The following is a 21,971-nucleotide window of genomic DNA, read 5'->3' on the forward strand; positions in this document are numbered from 1 at the left end:
TGAATCCACAGCTGCCTTTGTCTATTTCAGGGCTTCCTGAATGACCGTTATCCACCTTCCTTCTTTAGTATGCTCCCTGTGAATGACTGTGGTATCTGTCACTGAAGGTGGATCTAACTCTGAACATTCTCTCTAAAATAAGTGTGTCCCAGATTAAAGGTTGGACAAGAGCTTCCCTTTATTCAAATGGGGCCTTAGGAAAAAAAAAAATTTCCTCTTTTCTATGTCCTATCTAATCTGGGTGCAGTCCTCATTAACGAGGAATGGTCAATATTCCTTTCTATGGCACTTACACTGCATGCTAAGTTGCTTCAGTCATGTCTAACTCTTTGCTATCCTAAAGACTGTCCCACCAGGCTTATCTGTCCATGGAATTCTCCAGGCAAGAATACTGGAGTGGGTTGTCATGCCCTTCTCCAGGGGAATCTTCCCAACCCAGAGATCAAACTCCTGCACTGGTAGACAGGTTCTTTACCACTAGCGCCAGCTGAGAAGTCCAGAGTATATTCAAATCCCCTATCACTGATTAAAAAAAAAAAAGAAAAGCAACATCTCACTCTTCTACTCTGAATTGGAAAAAACATTCCAAAGAGATGATCTAGGTTCATTATGTGGATCTTCTCCTGGTGCTGAGATATCCAAACTACCTCATAAAACATCTTACTTTCATGTGAGCCCTGATAATACTTCTTTGATGAACAGTTGATAAGATGCTGCTTTAGCATTTGGCTCAGTGTGATATATGATAAAACTGTGATGTTCCCTCTTCTAATCTTAATAGTATAAATATTCCTGGAAATGCTTGTATATAGCCTTGAAAATATCAGAGTGGGCCTTGAAGAACATCAGATGATGTTTCTTCAAAGAACAGAGGTCCCAATATCTCTTTTATCTCTTCGTTTGTTGGTATTAGAGTATCTCATCTCTTCACATATTATGTACAGACATGTGATTCAAAAGAGCATATCTTATATTCACCATGAGACTATAGGTTGGTTAGACTCCGCCGTTTTTATAGACTGGTAACTTTAGAACCTACACAACAAATTTCTCTGCTGTTGGTGCCATTCTAGAAAGATCTTTATTTTAACCTATTTTATTCCCTTCTCCAAAAATTAAAAAAAAATCTGCCTCTGAGGATAAAATTAACTCTTGGGTGGATTCTCACTTTTTCTCCACATCTAAGAAGCATTTTGAGACCTTATCCTCATATTCTGGTGAACACCTCCATTTACTGGAAATCATGTTAGAACTTGAACAAGTATGTGTTCAGACCTAATGGACTTTGTTCCTGAGTCCCTGCAGATACTTCTAGATTGAGAAAATCATGAGTATCTTGGAAAATTTCATTTAGCAAAGGATTTCTTGCCTGGAGAATCCCAGGGACGGGGGAGCCTGGTGGGTTGCCATCTATGGGGTTGCACAGAGTTGGACATGACTGAAGCGACTTAGCAGCAGCAGCAGCATCTACTTCTAAATTTCAGATCAATTTTACTATGGTAACTGAAAGAAAAAAAATAATTGCTATAATAATACAAATAGATTAAAGTTTAAGGGAAAAAAGAAAGAAGAAAAAATGTATCTTACAAATACCATACTAAAGGAATAATATTTTTTCAATGAAATACGAAATAAACATGAAATTAAGGGAATACATAAAATCAAAAATTAGTCATTTGAACATGCTAATAAAGTTTATAAACTTCTGCAAACTTGATTGATATAAAAAATAAAAGCTCAGATATACTAGAAGCAAAGAAGAGGATATAATTTGAATTTGGTAAAATTTAAAAGATAATAAGATCTTATGAAATTTTTATGCCAATAAATAATTGAAATATGAATTATAAAACTCTTAAAAAATGCAATTTACCAAACGACTCTAGAAACATTTTTTAAGATGAATAATCCAATAATTTTTAAACAAAGTGAATGATGATTCAAAAACAACGTCACAAATGTCTTATTGATTAGTTTTACTGACTAGTCAAAATATTTTAAAAAATTTCAGAAAGAAATGTATATAACTTTCATTGATATAACATGACCTCGATTTCAAAATGTTATATGGAGGGACCTCCCGGGCAGTCCAGTTGTTAAGACTTTGCCTTCCAATGCAGGGGTGTGGGTTCAATCCCTGGTCAGGGAGCTAAAATCCCACATGCCTCATGGCCAAAAAACTGAAACATAAAACAAAAGCAACATTGTAGCCAATTCAATAAAGACTTTTTAAATAGTCCACGTCAAAAAAAAAAAAAAAAAAACTAAGAAAAAAAAAAAAAACCTTATATGGATAAAACAAGAAAGAAATTTGGTGGAAAAGAGACTACACAAAGTCTATTTGAATTCAAAGAACACAAAGATTTAATAATACACTCATTCCACCCAACTTATTCATTACTGTTGACAGATATTTTAACTGTAGTGTTCATAACCCACAAAAGTTTCTTACTATAATTTTATACAATGTTCGGTAAGATGTACCCACATATTTGCCAGTTTCTTTACCTTTTATCCTTCATCCCTCAGACCTTCCTTCTAGGATCACATTTCTTCTGCTTAAAACACATTCTTTAGAATTTCCTTTAGTGACAGCTGTTTGATGACAAATTCTCATAGATATTGTTTATCTAAAAGTGTTATTCTGCCTTTATTCTTTTTTTCTGCTAGCTCTCCTGTTATTCTTGAAAAATATTTTCAGGTAGCTATTTTCTTGCAGTGCACAGAAGGCAGAATAATGCCTCTTCTCCAAAGAGGCTGACATCCTAATGCCTAGAAACTGTGACTAGTTTGCATCACATGGCAAAAGGGAGTCTGAAGATTCAATCAAGGTTATTGATCCTAAAAACGGGGAGAAGTGTGTGTGTGTGGAGGTGGGGAGGATCCAGTGGTATCCAGGTGAGGTCAGTCTAATCACATGAGCCTTTAAAAGCAGAAGACTTACTGGCTAGAAGTCAGAGATAGGTAAGAGAAGAAGGAAAAGAGATGTGTCAAAGAAGACAAGAGATACTAAGCTTTAGAAGAATTTGAAACTGTTGCTGGCTCTGAGATAGAGGAAGGCATACACAAGGATGGGAGAGAGCTTCTAGGATCTGAGAGCAGCCCCCAGCTAACAGCCAGCAAGGAAAACAGGAACTTTGTTTACAGGTGCCAGGAACTAGCTTATATAATCAACAACCTCGACCTCCCAGTAAGAGGCCAGCTTGCTGACAGGATGATTTCAGCCTTATAGAACTCAGAGTAGAGAAACTGGCATAGTCAACTTGAACTATGGACCACAGAACCGTGAGATGATACATTTGCGTTTTTTTAAGCTGCTATATTTGTGGTCATTTGTTATGACAGCTGTAGGAATCTAATACTCAGTACACTGACAATATCATTTCACATATGGCTCTCACTTTCACTGTTGAAAAACCATCTGTTGTTCTAACTACCATTCTTTTTAAAGTATTTTTTCTTTGCCTACCTGTAAGATCTTTGTCTTGATTTGATTTTTATATACCTGCATGTGGACTTTATTTTTCCTGCCAGGAAGTCATGATGAAATGGGGTTGGAAAATTTTGTGCCCTGACATCTTCAAATATTTACTCTTCTCCTCTTCTGGAATTCCAGTCTGGTATATATTGAACCAATTGACTCAGTATTTAGTTTTTTTTAACTTCACTTCCATATTGTCCATCAAAGACCTCCAAAGTACACTTTTTTTCACATATATCTTTCAGTTTATCCATTCACGCTTTAGTGGATTCTACTCTGCTTTTTTTTTCTTTCAGTTTTCTTGAGATACAATGGATTTAAAGCACTGTGTAAGTTTAAGGTATATAGCAAAATGATTGGATTTACATACATTATGAAGCTATCAGTGAACATCCATCATCTCATATAGATCAAAAATTAAAGAAAGAGAAAAAAATTTTCTTATGACGAGAACTCTTAGGATTTACTCGTTTACTGACTTTTACAGCACGCAGCAGTGTTAATTATATTTATCATGTTATACATGACATCCTAGTATTTATTTATCTTATAACTGGAACTTTGTATCTTTTGATTGCCTTCACCCACTCACCTCTCCCCACCACCACCATGGTAACAAATCCGATCTTTTTCAATTGAGAAATTCAGTTCTTAGGCAGGTTGATAAGTCTGGGGTCCCTGAGGAGAAAAGGGTCTGGGGCTCTCGAGGAGATAGGGGTCTGGAATTCTCAAGGAGGAGGAAAGGAAAAATGTTTTTTCCTACATTCCTTAGTAAGGATTATATAACAATAATGTATCCTGTTTGAGGATAGGTTTCTCCTTCCTGAAAACCTTCTGACTAATCCTGTTCATCTTAAAATGTATATTATGGGAGTGGGCCTAGTCTGATCTTTAAAACCTTGAGACCCTCGTAATAACCAATTTAAAAGTGTATAATTCCCTTGCTAAGACTAGGGATTGGGGCACTCTCTGTCCCCCTTCTGATATCTATGTCAGAAGCTTTCTTTTTACCTTTTTCACTTTAATAAAACTCTGCTACACAAAAGCTTTGGAGTGATCAAGTCTGGTCCCTGGTCCCGGAGCTAAATCTTCTTCTTTGGAGGTCAAGAATTTGACGCTGTTCACCGTAAGCTATCTCTATGAATTTGTTTTTTGACACATAATTGCCCTATAACACTGTTAATTTCTGTTACACAACAGAGCGAATTAGGATTTCTATACATTTCAAAGTGTTAGTCTCTCAGTCATGTCTGACTCTTTGTGACTCCATTGACTGTAGCCCATCAGCCTCCTCTGTCCATGGAATTCTCCAGGCAAGAATACTGGAGTGGGTAACCATTCCCTTCTCCAGGGGATCTTCTTGGCCCAGGGCTTAGACCCAGGTTTCCTGCATTGCAGGCTGATTCTTTACTGTCTAAGCCAGCAGGAAAGACTCTTGAAAGTCCCTTGAACTACAAGAAGATCAAACCAGTCAATACTAAAGGAAATCAACCCCAAATATTCATTGGAAGGAATGATGCTAAAACAGAAGCTCTAACACTTTGGCCACCTGATGTGACGAACTGACTCCCTGGAAAAGACCCTGATGCTGGAAAAGACCCTGATGCTGGGAAAGACTGAGGTTCGGAGGAGAAGGGGATGATAGAGGATTAGATGGTTTGATGGCATCATCAGCTCAATGGACATGAGTTTGAGCAAACTCCAGGAGCAAACTCAGGGAAGCCAGGAGCGCTGCAGTTCTTGAGGTTGCAAAGAGTTGGACAAAACTTAGCAACTAAACAATAACAACAACGCATCATACATTTCAAAATGATCACTTTTTAAAAGCCACCTATTGAATTCTTATTTCAATTTCATTTTTTATTTTTAGAAGCTTTATTGTATCTGTTTTAAGCCCATTTCATCATTTGTCTTGCTTTTTTCAAAAATTGTGAACCCTCTTTTTATTTCTCTAAAAATTAAATATTCTCATTTATAATCTGTATTTGATGATTCAAATATCTGCATTCAAGGTAGGTCTGTTTCTTCTATTGTTTTCTTCTGGCCCTTTTAGAGTGCTTAATTTCCTTTTGTTTTGTTGGGCTTATGGATTTTTTTTAAAACTATGTTTATATATCTTGGAACCTTGTCTATGGAGAGGCTTTGAGGTCTTTGAAATTGTTTCATTCAGAGAAAACTGTATTTTCATCTCATTAAAGGAGCACTTTAAATCCTTGGACTGGATTTTTTTTTCTTTTTGACTCATCCAAATACCATAAGTTCAGGCGGCAAATTCATGTGAGAACCACGTGTGGCATAAACTTCCATAGTTATTGGTGCCAAGAATCAAAATAGGCAATTTCATTTCAGTCTTGTAGGTCAGAAGTTTAGGCTTATTTCTATCTCACACTTATACTGAAGATGCAATACTTGAGAGCACCAACTTTTCATTGGCAGCTTCTCTCTAGTCTCTGTACTTGAGGCAGTCTCCGGACATGGTTTTAATTCAGCAGTACCAGGCAAGGCTCTGAAAACCATAGCTCGTTTTCATCTGGTTTGGCAAATACCTTCCTGGTAAAAGCCTGCTAGTTGGGTTTCTAATTTCACTTAGTTCATAGCTTCTTATTCCCCCGCCAGCTCATTAGAGCCATTAATAAGGTGTTGTCTATAGTGTATTTACTGTTTTCAGTGAGTACCCTGTGTCTGGCACATTGCTATTAATAGAAATGGAAGTTCCGGGTGCTCTTACTCTTCTGCAAGGTGAATTTTCCAAGGGGAGGGCAAACTGCCACCTGTCTCTTTCCTCTCTTCTGTACCTTCTGAGGCTCTAGGACCCAGTAGGATGGGAACTGCATCCTACCCTCCAGTAATCAGGATAGGTTTGTTCGATTCATGCTGTTGTCCCCTGCACTGAAGTCCGGTCCCACTGTTCCTGCCGTATCTGATGTTCTTGCCATGCCTGATCTGGAGCTCTGGATCTTCCTTACCTTCTCCTTTCTGCTGACCCCAATCAGTCCAGCCGGATACCCACACCAGGCACAGAAGTGGGTTATACCTGAGTGCACTCCATCTCTAGTTTTCTGTTTCAAAAGACAACTGGGAGGTCTACCCTGTTTTCCATCTCTCCCAGTATGCATTGGAACAAACACTGCAGAACCCTCTACATCCTAACTTGTACTAGAACTAAGTGCTGACAACTGTAGGTTACAGAATGCAGCATGCTATAAGAAAGAATAAGCAGGGTGACAATATACAGCCTTGACGTACTCCTTTTCCTATTTGGAACCAGTCTGCTGTTTCATGTCCAGTTCTGATTGTTGCTTCCTGACCTGCATATAGGTTTCTCAAGAGGCAGGTCAGGTGGTCTGGTATACCCATCTTTTTCAGAATTTTCCACAGTTTATTGTGATGCTCACAGTCAAAGGCTTTGGCATAGTCAATAAAGCAGAAATAGATGCTTTTCTGGAACTCTGTTGCTTTTTTGATGATCCAGCGGATGTTGACAATTTGATCTCTGGTTCCTCTGCCTTTTATAAAACAAGCTTGAACGTCTGGAAGTTCACGGTTCACGTACTGCTGAAGCCTGGCTTGGAGAATTTTGAGCATTACTTTACTAGCGTGTGAGATGAGTGCAATTGTGTGGTAGTTTGAGCATTTTGGGCATTGCCTTTCTTTGGGATTTTGGAAACTGACCTTTTCCAGCCCTGCGGCCACTGCTGAGTTTTCCAAATTTGCTGACATATTGAGTACAGCCCTTTAACAGCATCATCTTTCAGAATTTGAAATAGCTCAAGTGGAATTCCATCACCTCCACTAGCTTTGTTCATAGTGATGCTTTCTAAGGCCCACTTGACTTCACATTCCAGGATGTCTGGTTCTTGGTGACTGATCACACCATCATGATTATCTTGGTCGTGAAGATCTTTTTTGTACAGTTTTCTGTGTATTCCTGCCACATCTTCTAAATAATCTTCTGCTTCTGTTTTTGCAAAACTCTTTTCGTCTTTGCCCTGCTTCATTCCATATTCCAAGGCCAAATGTGCCTGTTACTCCAGGTGTTTCTTGACTTCCTACTTTTGCATTCCAGTCCCCTATAATGAAAAGGACATCTTTTTCGGATGTTAGTTCTAAAAGGTCTGGCAGGTCTTCATAGAACCATTCAACTTCAGCTTCTTCAGCATTAGTGCTTGGGGCATAGACTTGGATCACTGTGATACTGAATAGTTTGTCTTGGAAATGAACAGAGATCATTCTGTCATTTCTGAGATTGCATCCAAGTATATTTATTTAACTTATATGCAGAGTACATCATGAGAAATGCTGGGCTGGAAGAAGCACAAGCTGGAGTCAAGATTGCTGGCAGAAATATCAATAACCTCAAATATGCAGATGACACCACCCTTATGGCAGAAAGTGAAGAGGAACTAAAAAGCCTCTTGATGAAAGTGAAAGTGGAGAGGCAAAAAGTTGGCTTAAAGCTCAACATTCAGAAAACGAAGATCATGGCATCTGGTCCCATCACTTCATGGGAAATAGATGGGGAAACAGTGGAAACAGTGTCAGACTTTCTTTTTTGGGGCTCCAGAATCACTGCAGATGGTGACTGCAGCCATAAAATTAAAAGACGCTTACTCCTTGGAAGAAAAGTTATGACCAACCTAGATAGGATATTGAAAAGCAGAGATATTACTTTGCCAACAAAGGTCTGTCTAGTCAAGGTTATGGTTTTTCCTGTGGTCATGTATGGATGTGAGAGTTGGACTGTGAAGAAAGATGAGCACCTAAGAATTGATGCTTTTGAACTGTGGTGTTGGAGAAGACTCTTGAGAGTCCCTTGGACTGCAAGGAGATCCAACCAGTCCATTCTGAAGGAGATCAGCCCTGGAATTTCTTTGGAAGGAATGATGCTAAAGCTAAACTCCAGTACTTTGGCCACCTCATGCAAAGAGTTGACTCATTGGAAAAGACTCTGATGCTGGGAGGGATTGGGGGCAGGAGGAGAAGGGGACGACAGAGGATGAGATGGCTGACTGGATGGACGTGAGTCTGAGTAAACTCCGGGAGTTGGTGATGGACAGGGAGGCCTGGCGTGCTGCGATTCATGGGGTTGCAAAGAGTCAGACACGACTGAGCAACTCAACTGAACTGATAAGAAAGAAAGAAGCACAAACTTCATGGCTCAAAAATATCAACATTTACAACCCAGATCTTTCTCTTGTAGGTGAATTACCACTTAAACTCTTAAACTTCGGTTTCCTCATTTGTAAATAATCTTCGTCAGATCACTGCAAATATATACAGTATCTAATGTAAAACAGGTATTTAGTTAAGTACCAAATGGCAGGTGACTATGAAAGATATAAAGTTTATAGGGTTTCTTTGCTTGAGTCTGTGTTGCTGTGTACTGTGAAGACTGGACTTTGAGTAATTACAGAAAGAACAAGAAGTCTGCTGTTAGACTTCAGCTCTGGTATCAGTTCAGTTCAGTCGCTCAGTCGTATCCGACTCTTTGAGACCCCATGAATCGCAGCACACCAGGCCTCCCTGTTCATCACCAACTCCCAGAGTTCACTCAGACTCATGTCCATTGAGTCCCTGATGCCATCCAGCCATCTCATCCTGGGTCATCCCCTTCTCCTCCTGCCCCCAATCCCTCCCAGCATCAGAGTCTTTTCCAATGAGTCAACTCTTCACATGAGGTGGCCAAAGTACTGGAGTTTCAGCTTTAGCATCATTCCTTCCAAAGAAATTCCAGAGCTGATCTCCTTCAGAATGGACTGGTTGGATCTCCTTGCAGTCCAAGGGACTCTCAAGAGTCTTCTCCAACACCACAGTTCAAAAGCATCAGTTCTTCGGCGCTCAGCATTCTTCACAGTCCAACTCTCACATATATACATAACCATAGGAAAAACCATAACCTTGACTAGACGGACCTTAGTCGGCAAAATAATGTCTCTGCTTTTTAATATGCTATCTAGGTTGGTCATAACTTTTCTTCCAAGGAGCAAGCATCTTTTAATTTCATGGCTGCAGTCACCATCTGCAGTGATTCTGGAGCCCCAAAAAAGAAAGTCTGACACTGTTTCCACTGTTTCCCCATCTATTTCCCATGAAGTGATGGGACCAGATGCCATGATCTTCGTTTTCTGAATGTTGAGCTTTAAGCCAACTTTTTGCCTCTCCACTTTCACATTCATCAAGAGGCTTTTAAATTCCTCTTCACTTTCTGCCATAAGGGTGGTGTCATCTGCATATCTGAGGTTATTGATATTTCTGCCAGCAATCTTGACTCCAGCTTGTGTTTCTTCCAGCCCAGCGTTTCTCATGATGTACTCTGCATATAAGTTAAATAAGCAGGGTGACAATATACAGCCTTGATGTACACCTTTTCCTATTTGGAACCAGTCTGTTGTTCCATGTCCAGTTCTAACTGTTGCTTCCTGACCTGCATACAGATTTCTCAAGAGGCAAGTCAGGTGGTCTGGTATTCCCATCTCTTTCAGAATTTTCCACAGTTTATCGTGATCCACACAGTCAAAGGCTTTGCCATAGTCAATAAAACAGAAATAGATGTTTTTCTGGAGCTCTCTTGCTTTTATGATGATCCAGCAGATGTTGGCAATTTGATCTCTGGTTCCTCTGCCTATGATGGTAAAGCATCTGCCTACAATGCAGGAGACCCAGGTTCAATCCCTGGGTTGGGAAGATCTCCTGGAGAAGGAAATGGCAACCCACTCCAGTATCCTTGCTTTGAAAATCCTATGGACAGAGAAGCCTGGTAGGCTACAGTCCATTGGGTGGCAAAGAGTCAGACATGACCGAGCGACTTCACTTTCACTTTCCTCTGCCTTCTCTAAAACCAGCTTGAACATCAGGAAGTTCACGGTTCACGGACTGCTGGAGCCAGGCTTGGAGAATTTTGAGCATTACTTTACTAGCATGTGAGATGAGTGCAATTGTGCGGTAGTTTGAGCATTCTTTGGCATTGCCTTTCTTTGGGATTGGAATGAAAACTGACCTTTTCTAGTCCAGTGGCCACTGCTGAGTTTTCCAAATTTGCTGGCACATTGAGTGCAGCACTTTCCCAGTCCTGGTATAGGAAAGTAGAGTCGACTATCTGAGGCAAAGTGGAAGCTGGCCTAGTGTGGGGGGTGTAGAAAGAGTGAAAAAACGAAAATGTGAGAATGTGGCAGAATGAAAACTCAGATCAACAGGAAAAGCAAATATTGTCCTTTAGGATCAAATGGTAAAATCCTTGTCATTTCTTGCACTACTCTTGCCGCCCTCATCACTGGCAGGCATTACTAATTAATGATGATGAAAATAGTAATAATAGCTAAATATGTTACTTTTCTAAAGCTCTCTACCAAATTCATTCATTTACTCCTAACAACAATCCCATGATAAAAGTGTTGTTTAGCATTTTACAGCTAATGACACTAAAACATGAAGAGAAAACTTGTCCAAGATTAATCAAGCAACAGAACAGCCTGGCTCCAGAAGCAAGACTTCAGCTACTCTGAGATGTTGCCTCTACGAGAAGAGTATACCATCCTGCCCTTCGCAGAATTCCCACCAATACAGCCATACAGGAAGCTACGATCAATTATCTGAGCTGTCTCCTAAACAGAAAAGGTCTGAGAACTGACTTTTATCCAACAATAGGAAAAACATGGCTGAAATCTGCTTAGAAATCTCATTTCAACTCAAGTAATACAACTCTTTCTTTACATTGAGAGAATACGAGGTAAAAGAGGTAAAATTTTAGTTATTTATCAATTCCTTTTCAGAGGAAAAAGAAATAATTTCATGATTAGCTACAGAAGTAGCTTTCAACATTTATACCACAGTGGAATTCTCCTCATTCATTTGTAAAAATAACCTCACTTTTAGATAAAATTATCCTATCAAAGTGCAATTATTAAGTAATAAGTCACTTTCTTGTCTTTATTAAGCAATAACAAAGTCTAATGACTATTAGTGCTTTCAATCTGTATCCAGCAAGCCCCAAATAAAGGAACTTTGTGTCAGTTCTCTGAACTGCCTCTCCTTGGGTCCATGATCTCCATTTACATCTTTACTGATTCACCAGCTGACCCATAGAACTCGACTGAATCAGTATCTGATACTGGAGAGCTGTTCAGAAAGTGATCTAGAGCCCAGTGGACCAGTATCTGACACGATTTCCTTTCCTGCTACACAAGGACAAAGCAATTTCTGAGTTGGGCCCAGACAACAAGGACTTTGTATCGCATGCTTACCACATGGCCCCTTCCTCTCTCTTTGGAATTTGACAAGCAAATTGGCATTTGTGTTGCTGAGGCTGCCACGGAATAGTGATTGTTAATTATACCCTAGATGTCCTGCCTTATTCTGCCATGGATGTGTTATGTTAAATGTGGGCAGTGAGCAAAAGTTCTTAAATTTTATTTCAAGTTGCATATCTCAGCCTGCTGCCAGACCCGCCCCAGGGCAGGCACCTGAAGCATACTGTTGGGAGTTCTGCTTCAGAATTCTAGTTCTAACTTAGTCTGGGACGTATTCAAAGGGTTCAGCAGATGTCAATATGAATTCTTGAGTCTGTCCAGGCCGAGTATTAACACATCAAATTACATCAGCTACTGCCCTGGAGAGCTCTCTCTAGGATGGGTATTGTATGACTGTTAGCATCAGCAATGATATTTTCCAGAAGGACCTGCTCCTTTAATTGGCGACATACTGATCTTACATCTTGACTCCAGAGCAAGACGAATAATGCATTTTCAATTATAAAAAACTTCAAAAGATGAACCGGTGAATAAGGTGGCTATTTCTAAAAATAAATAATAGTCTGAGCCAGCTATTGGCTTTCTTCTGGATGGAAGCCCATCTGGATGGATCCTTAGCCTCTTTAGTCACCAGCAACCTCTCCCTTTATCACCAAAGATGGGGCAGGGCTTTGGGTTTATCACAGCCTTAAAAATCAGTAACCAGACAACAGGCCATGCTTGTCCTAGGTGTGCTGATACACTCCTCTTAACATCTTATTGATTCGTTTTGGACTGTTCTACACATTAAGAAAAATACAGAGAACAATGTCATCTGAACAGTAAATAACAACAAGTACATGAGTCTTGGGGCTTCCCAGGTGGCGCTAGTGGTAAAGAACCTGCCTGTGAATGCAGGAGACATGAGAGATGTGGGTTCGATCCCTGGGTCAGGAGGATCCCCTGGAGGAGGAAATGCAACCCACTCTAGTATTCTTGCCTGGAGAACCCCATGGACAGAGGAACCTGGACAGGCTACAGTCCATAGGGTCTCCCAGAGTCAGGCATGACTGAAGCAACTTAGCACACACATGTGTGAGTATTGGGCTTGCACTACATGAGCTCCCTGGTTCCCGTCTTTGCAAAGATTATGTAGATCATCAATTGTATTTTGTGATTCTGCAATTTTATGATTTCAGGGTTTAGCAGGTTCCGTTGCTAAGGAAGTTACAAGCAGTAGAATGAGAGCCATTTCAACTATTAAGGAATATCACTAAACAACAAAGATGCGAGGGAAGATATTTTAATTGATGAATAAGTATTAAAAATTCAAGTTGGCCTGAGAGAGCCCTATGGGATGTGCCTGTAGGAGGAAGGCAGAGGCTGGAGATGAGGTATGTGCCCCACTCCCTGACTCTCCTGGACAGGTCTTTGGGACAGGATATTGACACCACTGTCCTTTGGTCAGAAGTCACAGTGAGTAGCCAATCCTACAAAAGTGAGTTAAATAGTAACTTGTAAACTACAGAAAGGCTCCCAGATATTCTTGCAAGTGAACAGCCTAGAATATAGTCTGCTCTGTGGTCTCCTTTGTCCATGGTTTATGCCACAGCTGACATGAGATTCAGCAAAGTGAAGGAAGTCTTGATCTTAAAGGCAAAAGATACAGTGCAGCTGAAACGGGCTCATGTGGTCAACTGCAGGGAGGAGAAGAAAGCCCACCAGTACATGCAAGTGCTCCACAAGGCCATCAAACTCAGGTGCCAAGGGATAAAACAAATGGCTAACGTCGGCAAGTTCTTAGAGAAACTGAAAACGCCCACTGGTCATTTGACTCAGAGCTGCCAGCGTAGATGGAGTGATGGGAGCCTTCCTGAGGGGCAATGGCAGAGAGATTGACTGCCTTTACCAAAGGTCACTTTCTTCCTTTTTGGTGGTGTGACATCTGATATACAAAGGTGCCTTCTGCTTTTGCAGTCCTCTGTGTTTATTACTCTCTGAAGAACAGCTGTGGAAGAGATCCAAATACTAGGCTCTTGAGGAAAATGCTGGAAAATCAGAATTTGCTTTCTGGAGGTGGAAAGTGAAGTTGGGTGTGAATTTTAAAGAAAGACTTCTACTTTCCTTGTCTGCTATGTGGGCCTTTGAAATGTCTTATTCAAAATTTGGAAACTGTTCTACAAGGACATCCATAAGGAAAGTGTCAACCTGGTATGAGACAGTGAATTTCCTCAAATGGGTCAGTTCAATTCAGTTCAGTCTCTCAGTTGTGTCCGACTCTTTGCGACCCCATGAATTGCAGCATGCCAGGCCTCCTTATCCATCACCAACTCCCGGAGTTCACTCAGACTCACATCCATCAAGTCGGTGATGCCATCCAGCCATCAGATGGGTCACATGGTGCTTTTCTCAAGACGAACCATCGAAATGGAACTTCCCAAATGAACTTTTAACTTGAGAAGCACTGTAGAAGTATAGGGAAGCTCATTATTAAATTTTAATATGTTTGAAATGTAAAGAATAACTTTTTCAAAGACCTCAAAACTTAGCATGCCCCTCCCCCACCTCGAACTTCAAGGCACCTGCGGGTCCAGGGGACTGACTGCACCACATGCCTGGAGCAGTGGCAGAAACCTGACCTGAAAAATGGAGCTGAGAGCTCCTAACCCGGAGAGCTTCTCTTTCTCTTTCCTAACCTTCCCTGAGGGCAGAAACCCAGGGAGCCTCACTCGGAGTGTTACCCGCCATCCTGAATGTCATTCAAGGTCATCATGGCCCCCACCAAAGTGAGAAATGACTCCGTTTCAAAGGTTTATACACCTGCAGTGCAACCAATTTAGTCCCAGGATGGAAAGAGACCATGGACTTTAAAGAAAATACCATGTAAATGATGTGAGTAAATTGACAATCTCATTTTTATGTGTTGTTGAAAGTGAAAATATGCAAATAGCCATTCATGGATTTCTATCTGGACTCCTTGGCTTTCTTCAAGGCCTCAGGTAGGAGACTCATGAATACACACATGTAAATATCCTCTAATTTCTGTTTTTATCAGTCATGGGTAGCCCCAAACAGTATAAAGAACCACAGATAAAAATCACAGCGAAGGAGACAGAGAATGTGGACATAAACAGAATCTCTACAAAGGGACCATCAGAAATCTCTAACAGAAAGGAATTTTAAAACAATTGTTCCCAAAAGCTGTCACTGCTTTAAAATTGGAAATGAAAACATACAGCACCTGCTTTGACTTGTCTTTGATGCTTTACTCTGAAACTAGGCTAAGGAGAAGCTATTTTAGAGATTTTCCTGGTATTGATCAGAAATGGCACAGAATTTCTGCTTTGATTAAGTTATATTTCATTGTCTCATTCCTATTCACTTGCTCTCTGAAATAATCTTCACATCTATTATTATAATTTTAACAAATGAATAACTAAAGTTTATCAGAGATTAAAATTATGTAATTAAAAATGCAAACTAACAAGGTCTTACTATATAGCACAGGGAACTATTGATATATTCAATATCATGGGATAAAACATAATAGCATACAATATGAAAAAGAATATATGTATAACTGAGTCACTTTTCTGTATAGCAGAAATTAAACACATTGTAAATCAACCATACTTCAATTAAATTTTTTAAATGCAAAATATTAATATATATTTTTCAAATAAAATGAAAGTTCAGAATTTGCCAAAGTGTTATACTTCTGTTTTTAAGGTAGAGCATGATGTTTGGGTTTATGCATAAAACATCTGTGCACTAAAGAGGAACAATCATGGGGTTAGTGTCAGACAGTCTTTGCTCAGTCCTATCTCCCATTACCAGTTGTGTGATATTGGGCGGGACACAGAGTCTCTCTGTATATCAGTTTCCTTATTTGTGAGAAGAAGTTAATAATAATTACTTAGAGTCATTTTAGAAATTTAATGAAGTTGTGAATGTTACAGTGCCTAGCACAGAGCAGGTGCTCAAAATAGGCAGCTGTGGTGATAGCTGTTATAATTTGCTGGGACTTTCCCAGCTCTTCTATTAATTTGCCGTGTCATTTGGCAAGTGTCTTTACTCCTAAGTGAAGGATGTAGAGATGGGACTAGATGGTCCCTACATCCTTTGCAGGATAAATTCTCTGTTTCTAACAAGTCCCATATCTGAGACACTGTAAAACAGCTCAGAGAACTAGCATAAATGCAAACATGGGATTTAGTTGACTTTAACTGTAGCCACATTTACTGTGCACTTGTCATTAGGCACTAATCTAAGCCTTTTCCAAGTATGAACACATTTAATTCTCACAGCAGCTCTAGGATTAAGGCACCATCATTACCTCATCTTACAGGTGAGAAACCAGAGGCACAGAGAGGATATGAGCCCTACCTAACAGTTAGCGAGTGGCAGAGCCAGGATTCAAACCAAGGTAGGCTGCTGAGCTCACACTGTTTTTTTAACCAGTATACTTTACAAGTTTTCAAGTGGCTGGTTTACTGACAACTAACCAACCACCTTCCAGTCCAAATTCACAGGTGATACCAACATTTACTCATTTCTACTTTCCTTCCCTGGGCCCAGAACAGACCCTCACAGTATGTTTGCTAGAGGATGATGGTTCAGCACAGGTCCAGATCCATATTTACCTTATAGTAAGGACCTGGTGCTAAGTTCCTGCTTTCTTCCCAGTTAGCCTCTGAAATCAGAGAGATGTGATTTCAGTCCCCACATTAGTAATAACTATTTAATTTTGGCAATATACTTAACCTCTTCAAGCCTCAGTTTCCCCATCTATAATGGAGGATATAAATGGAATCATTTTTAAAAATCTGTATTCCTTTTTAGTCTATATTAATTTATTTTATTAAAATAGTATTGATTTACAATTACAGCTATCACCACAGCTGCATTGTAAATCATTGTGTCAGCTTCAGCTACACATCAAAGTGATTCAGTAATACGCATTTACATCCTTTTCCAGATTCTTTTCCTTTATAGGTGATCACAGAATACTGAGTTTAATTTTCTGTGCTGTACAGTCATAGGTTCTTGTTGGTTGTCTGTTTTATATATAGTAGTGGTAAGATCCCCTGGAGAAGGAAATGGCAACCCACTCCAGTATTATTCCTAGGAAATCCCATGGACAGAGGAGCCTGGCAGGCTGTAGTCCATGAAGTTGCAGAGCCAGACACAACTTAGCGACTAAACAACAGCAAAGTGTATATGTGTATAATTAATATATCCCAAATTTAGGTAAACCCCAAATCCTAATTTATCCCTCCTCCTCCCTTTCCTCTTTGGTAACCGTAAGTTTGTTTCTGAAGTCCATGAGTCTCTTTCTGTTTTATAAATTAGTTCAATTTTTTTTAGATGCCACATATAAGCGATTCCATATGGTATATGTCTTGCTCTTTTGACATAATACTGCAAATGGCTTTAGCTCATTACTTTTTATGGAGAAGTAATATTCCATTGTACATATATACCAGATCTTCTTTATCGGTTCATCTGCCAATAGACATTTAGGTTGCTTCCATGCCTTGGCTATTGTGAATACTGTTGAAATGTACATTGGGATGCATGTATCTTTTCAAATTAGAGTTTCATCTAGATATGCCCAGGAGTGGGAGTGCTGGATCGTTTAGTAACTCGAATTTTAGTTTTTTAAGGACTGGCCATACTGCTCTCCACAGTGGCTACACCAGTTTACACTCCCACCACCCTCTCCAGCATTCATATATTTGTAGACTTTTTGATGATGGCCATTTTAACCAGTGTGAGATGATACTTCATTGGAGTTTTGATTTGCATTTCTCTAATAATTAGCAATGTTGAGCACCTTTTCATGTGCCAACTGACCGTCTATATGTCTTCTTTGAAGAAATATCTATTTAGATCTTCTACCTATTTTTTGGTTGGGTTGTTTGTATTTTTTGATATTGAGCTTTATGAGTTGTTTGTATATTTTAGAAATTAATCTCTTGTTGATCATATTGTTTGCAAATATTTTCTCCCATTCTGTAGATTGTCTTTTCATCTTGCTTATGGTTTCATTAGCTTTACAAAAGCTTTTAAATTTAATTAGGTCTCATCTGTTTAGTTTTGTTTTAATTTCCATTACTCTAGGAGACAGATCCAAGAAAGTATCGCTTCAATTTACGTCAAAGACTTTTCTGCCTGTATTTTCCTCTAGGAGTTTTATAGTATTCAGTCTTACATTTAGGTCTTTAATCCATTTGGGGTTTATTTTTGTGTTTTATTTTATTTCTGTGTTGTTTATATGGTATTAGGGAATGTTCTAATTTTATTCTTTTACATGTGGCTATCCAGTTTTTCCCAGCACCACTTATTAAAGAAACTGTCTTTGCTCCACTGTATATTTTTGCCTCCTTTGTCAAAGATTGACTGTAGGTATGTGAGTTTATTTCTGGGCTCTCTCTTCTGTTCCACTGATCTGCCCATATGTCTGTGTTGGTGTCAATGAGTTAAGTTTTGATTACTTAACACCTCATCTGAGGATACTATTTACCATGAGGTTAAAAAAAGCAAGCCAAAGGAAACTGAGTTGCTGGGGCTTTGGAAATCTTTTGCTTTCTCACTAAATCACTCAGAACTTGACCCATTTACACAACTATGAAGACAATATAAGCTTCTATGCAGTTTTAATAGTTGAGAAAGTTTTTGTGGCATGAAACTTTAGGGAGCAAGAACTTAGTCTAAGACATAATACAATCAGAAAATTCAAGAAACATTTTATATGATTACATTTATTAAGAATAAAACTAGAATTTCCTTCCAGTATAGTCTGTGCAACTATGAAATTCATTTACAATATTTTAGAAAGAACAAATCTAACTTTTAAAAAAACTGCTGGGCAGCTAAAATACTCTGGTTCTCAAAATTTTTTTAAAAGGATGCAAGATTACATACTGAGAGTAGAGAAAGCAAGAGGAAGTGAAATCACCCATGACAATCTGTCATATTAGCCATTATGCATTTCAACATCTGCAACTAAAAGGTCACAGAAGTCAAAAAATTTATAAAAAAAAAAAAAAGACTCCCAAAGACCACAGACTGCCTGATGATGTTGCCAGAACATTTAGCCCTCTGTTCATTTCACATAAAAAATAAATTAAGTATAAATAAGGAGGTGAAGGGCTGGCATATAATCAGGTACGTTCACAAGAATGTACTCAGATAGGGTTTCGAGAATGATGCCGGATGTCTTTTGTCTCCCACACTTGCTACACAAAACTCTCCTCCATGTTGCTGCAGAGTAAGAAAGAGTCCACAAGCCGGGGCTGGACCAGCTGCTGGAAGTCAGAGTCCTGGAGGCCTTCAGGACAGACACCGGCCAGTCTACGCAGAGCAGCCTAGTGAAAAAACAGAAGAGGTCACACTGGGTCTGCTCAGGTTCATGTAGGCCTGCAACTTCCCTGAGAGATGCACTTCAGTATGTAGCTCATTTATCAGCCAATCTGAGCTCATCGTCACCTTGATACCTTAGTGGGCTGGTCCTTCTGGTCACTTAGTCACCATAGCAACCTTATGACACAGTCACCTTGCTTCACTGGTACCTTGATCTCTAGGGTGGATGTCTTCTGAAAGTTTTCATGGTCTTAACGATCTTGCCATCTTGGTTTTTCAATCATCTTAGGAAACTGATTGTTTTGAAGATCTGTCATTTTAAGGATTTGGTCAATTTAGCGACATATTTAAGTTCAAGATTTGTTTCTCTTAGAGACTAGAACTGCCAGAAGCATTCGTGGAATTATATTCTCACTTCCAGGTCCCTAGAGGGACATTAGAATAACAAGGACTAATCATTCATCCATGAATTCAGCAAGGTTCTAAAGTATTAGGAATGGAGAGGAGGGAAGAGAGAGAAGAAACAATGTCATAAAGTTGAAGGAGATGGAAATTCTGCCACCAAGATGGGGATGAACAGGAAAAAGAGGTGCAAGCAGAGTGAAACCAGGTCCCCATATACTGAGTGTCGCGCTCTTCCCTGAGTATGCCATCCTATTCTATGTCCATGTGCCCTTACTCCGATTTTCCTCTTGACACGAAACCTCTACCCACTCTTTTCTGCCCAGCAGGTGTCCTCATCCTGCAAGGCCTGGCCCACTGTCGCCTTCGCTGTGAAGCCTTCCCTGATTCCTGGAAGCAGAGGAAATCCCCTCTCCTGTCTACCTCGACCTTCTCACACTCGACTGCAACTGTTATTTAGGTGTTTATCTCCCACACCAGACTCCAAGCTCCTCAAAAACAGAGACTATTGTACTTTTTGCTCTATCTACAGCAGGTAGAACAAGGCTTGCCACAGGACTCAAATAAATAATAAATGTTTGCTGGGGAAAAAAAAATGAACAGATATTAAACTGAGTTTTACTGCTAGAGCAACCTTTAAACTATAAATGTATGCTGTGTACCTACCCAGACCTCTTTGCTGGTTAGCTGAAGCCATGCACACTAAGTGTTCAGTGAATATTAATTCTTTCCCTCTTCTCAAACCTAAATACAGCAGGGAACAAGATGGGAGTTTAAGGATGCCCTTCTCTTGGAAAACAGAGAGGAGGCTATCTGGAATGGCAGAGAAGCAAAGGAGGAGGAATGCAAACTCTTACTGAGTATCTACATAGTATTGCATTTAATCCCCATAGGATACAGCAAGGTAAGGATCATGATCTCTAATTTAGAAATGAGACTAAGACTCAGAGAGGGAAATTGGCCTTCCCAAGACCACACAGTAGTCCAGTTCCAGGGCCCTCAGACCTAAACACAGGCAGGATGCTACAAGACCAAAACACTAGCTCAGTAGCTCATTATCTAGACATAAGAGGTAACCTAGTGCTGAGAAATTGCCAAGTTACTGTAAAGAGAGGATGGCTTATCTATTGGACTAACAGGCATTGCCATATTCAAGCTGGATCAAGGATAAGGGCCATGCATCTCTGCTCATGAGCAGAGTCTTAGCCACTGGTGCCAGGAGGGAGATCCCAGGATACTATCTCTAACTAGTGTGTCCTGCCTCTCCTGGGTATGATGTCCCCAAGGGCTAAAGGCTGAACTCCATTACCCTTTCTGATTCCTCTTGGCTCCAACTGGGAGAAATAACCCCACTGCCTTCAAGGTGTCACTGTAAAAAATGGAATCAGGAATCTTCCACAGATGCAAGAATATGAGGCCATCAATATATTTTACATTATCAAGGGTAAAAATAAAGCAAAAGGAAGACAAAAAAATAGAAAATAGACCTATGAAAAGAAAAAATGAGGTAGAAGGAGGAAATTACACACAGAGAAAAAGAGCATCAGAAAAACAGAACAAGAAGGAACTATAAAAAGAGAGACATAGATGAACTTGGATAGAAAAGAGAGTAAGCATGAAAGGGAGATGGAGAGAGAAAGAGATGGTGTCAGAGAAAAAAAGAGCACACCCAGGGAACAAGAGGATAATAGGTGGGAGGAGGTGAGGAGGGAGTAGAGACAGGGGGGAGGACTCAGGGGGTAATAAGAATGGGGGGAGCAGAGAAAGAGAGCAACATCCCTAAGGGAGGAGGCAACCTTTAGAAGGAGAGAAAAGCAAAAACAAAATACAAGAGAGAATTAGAAACAGACCCAAAAAACCACAAGGGCAAATAGACATCCTCCAGTTTCCAGGGTCCTCAGAAGGACATGAACCCAAATGAGCCCAGACCATCCCCTCCTCAGGGTTCAGGAGCTCAAAGGACCCCTCCCCGTCTGAAGCCTTTTCCTTGGCCTCTCTTTTCCTCAGAGGGTTGTTAATAGCCAATATTCCCAGGACCTCATTCCCAGACAGTCTGAAAACAGCCAAGTCTTAAACAAGCCCTGCAGCCCTCTGACAGCCGCTTCATTAAGGAAAAATCAATTCTGTTTGCAAGAGGCAGTCTGTGTGGCTGCTTTTCCAGATGTGGGAGATAAGTGAGGTGTCCTCCCTTCACCTGAAGAGCTCTGGAAGAAGGCTTAGGGAGAGCCAAGAGAGGTACCCCCAACTCCACCCATCAGGCCAGGCTCCAAGTGGCCCCCAGCTCACAAGCCAGGCAGCATAGAGCCCCGTCTGGGGGTCAAATCGTGAACACCCTCCAACACTGGGGAGCAGGGTGGGCAGACAAGTCCATTGGTTCCTCAGCCAGGCAAGAAACAGTCACCAAACCTAAGGCCCTATGGAAACACAAGAGCTGGGAAAGAACCCCAGCCCTGAGAAGCTTCTAGGGTAGAGGGTGAGAAGTACAGACCCCCTCCCAT

The 21,971-nt window shown here is 40.2% G+C and overlaps 1 protein-coding gene across 1 annotated transcript in view; it reads right to left on the bottom strand.

Annotated features, from left to right (window-relative positions):
- Nucleotides 1-17,945: 17,945 nt before the first annotated feature.
- INSC (INSC spindle orientation adaptor protein) overlaps nt 17,946-21,971 on the bottom strand; it is a 132,097-nt gene continuing 128,071 nt past the window's right edge. The window contains exon 13 of the mRNA XM_069553662.1: nt 17,946-19,076. Within this exon, the coding sequence (XP_069409763.1) occupies nt 18,948-19,076 (129 nt within the window). The 3' untranslated portion in view covers nt 17,946-18,947. The remainder of the gene's footprint in view (nt 19,077-21,971) is intronic.

Source organism: Ovis canadensis, chromosome 15 (genome assembly GCF_042477335.2).
Source record: "Ovis canadensis isolate MfBH-ARS-UI-01 breed Bighorn chromosome 15, ARS-UI_OviCan_v2, whole genome shotgun sequence".
Taxonomy (NCBI): domain Eukaryota; kingdom Metazoa; phylum Chordata; class Mammalia; order Artiodactyla; family Bovidae; genus Ovis; species Ovis canadensis.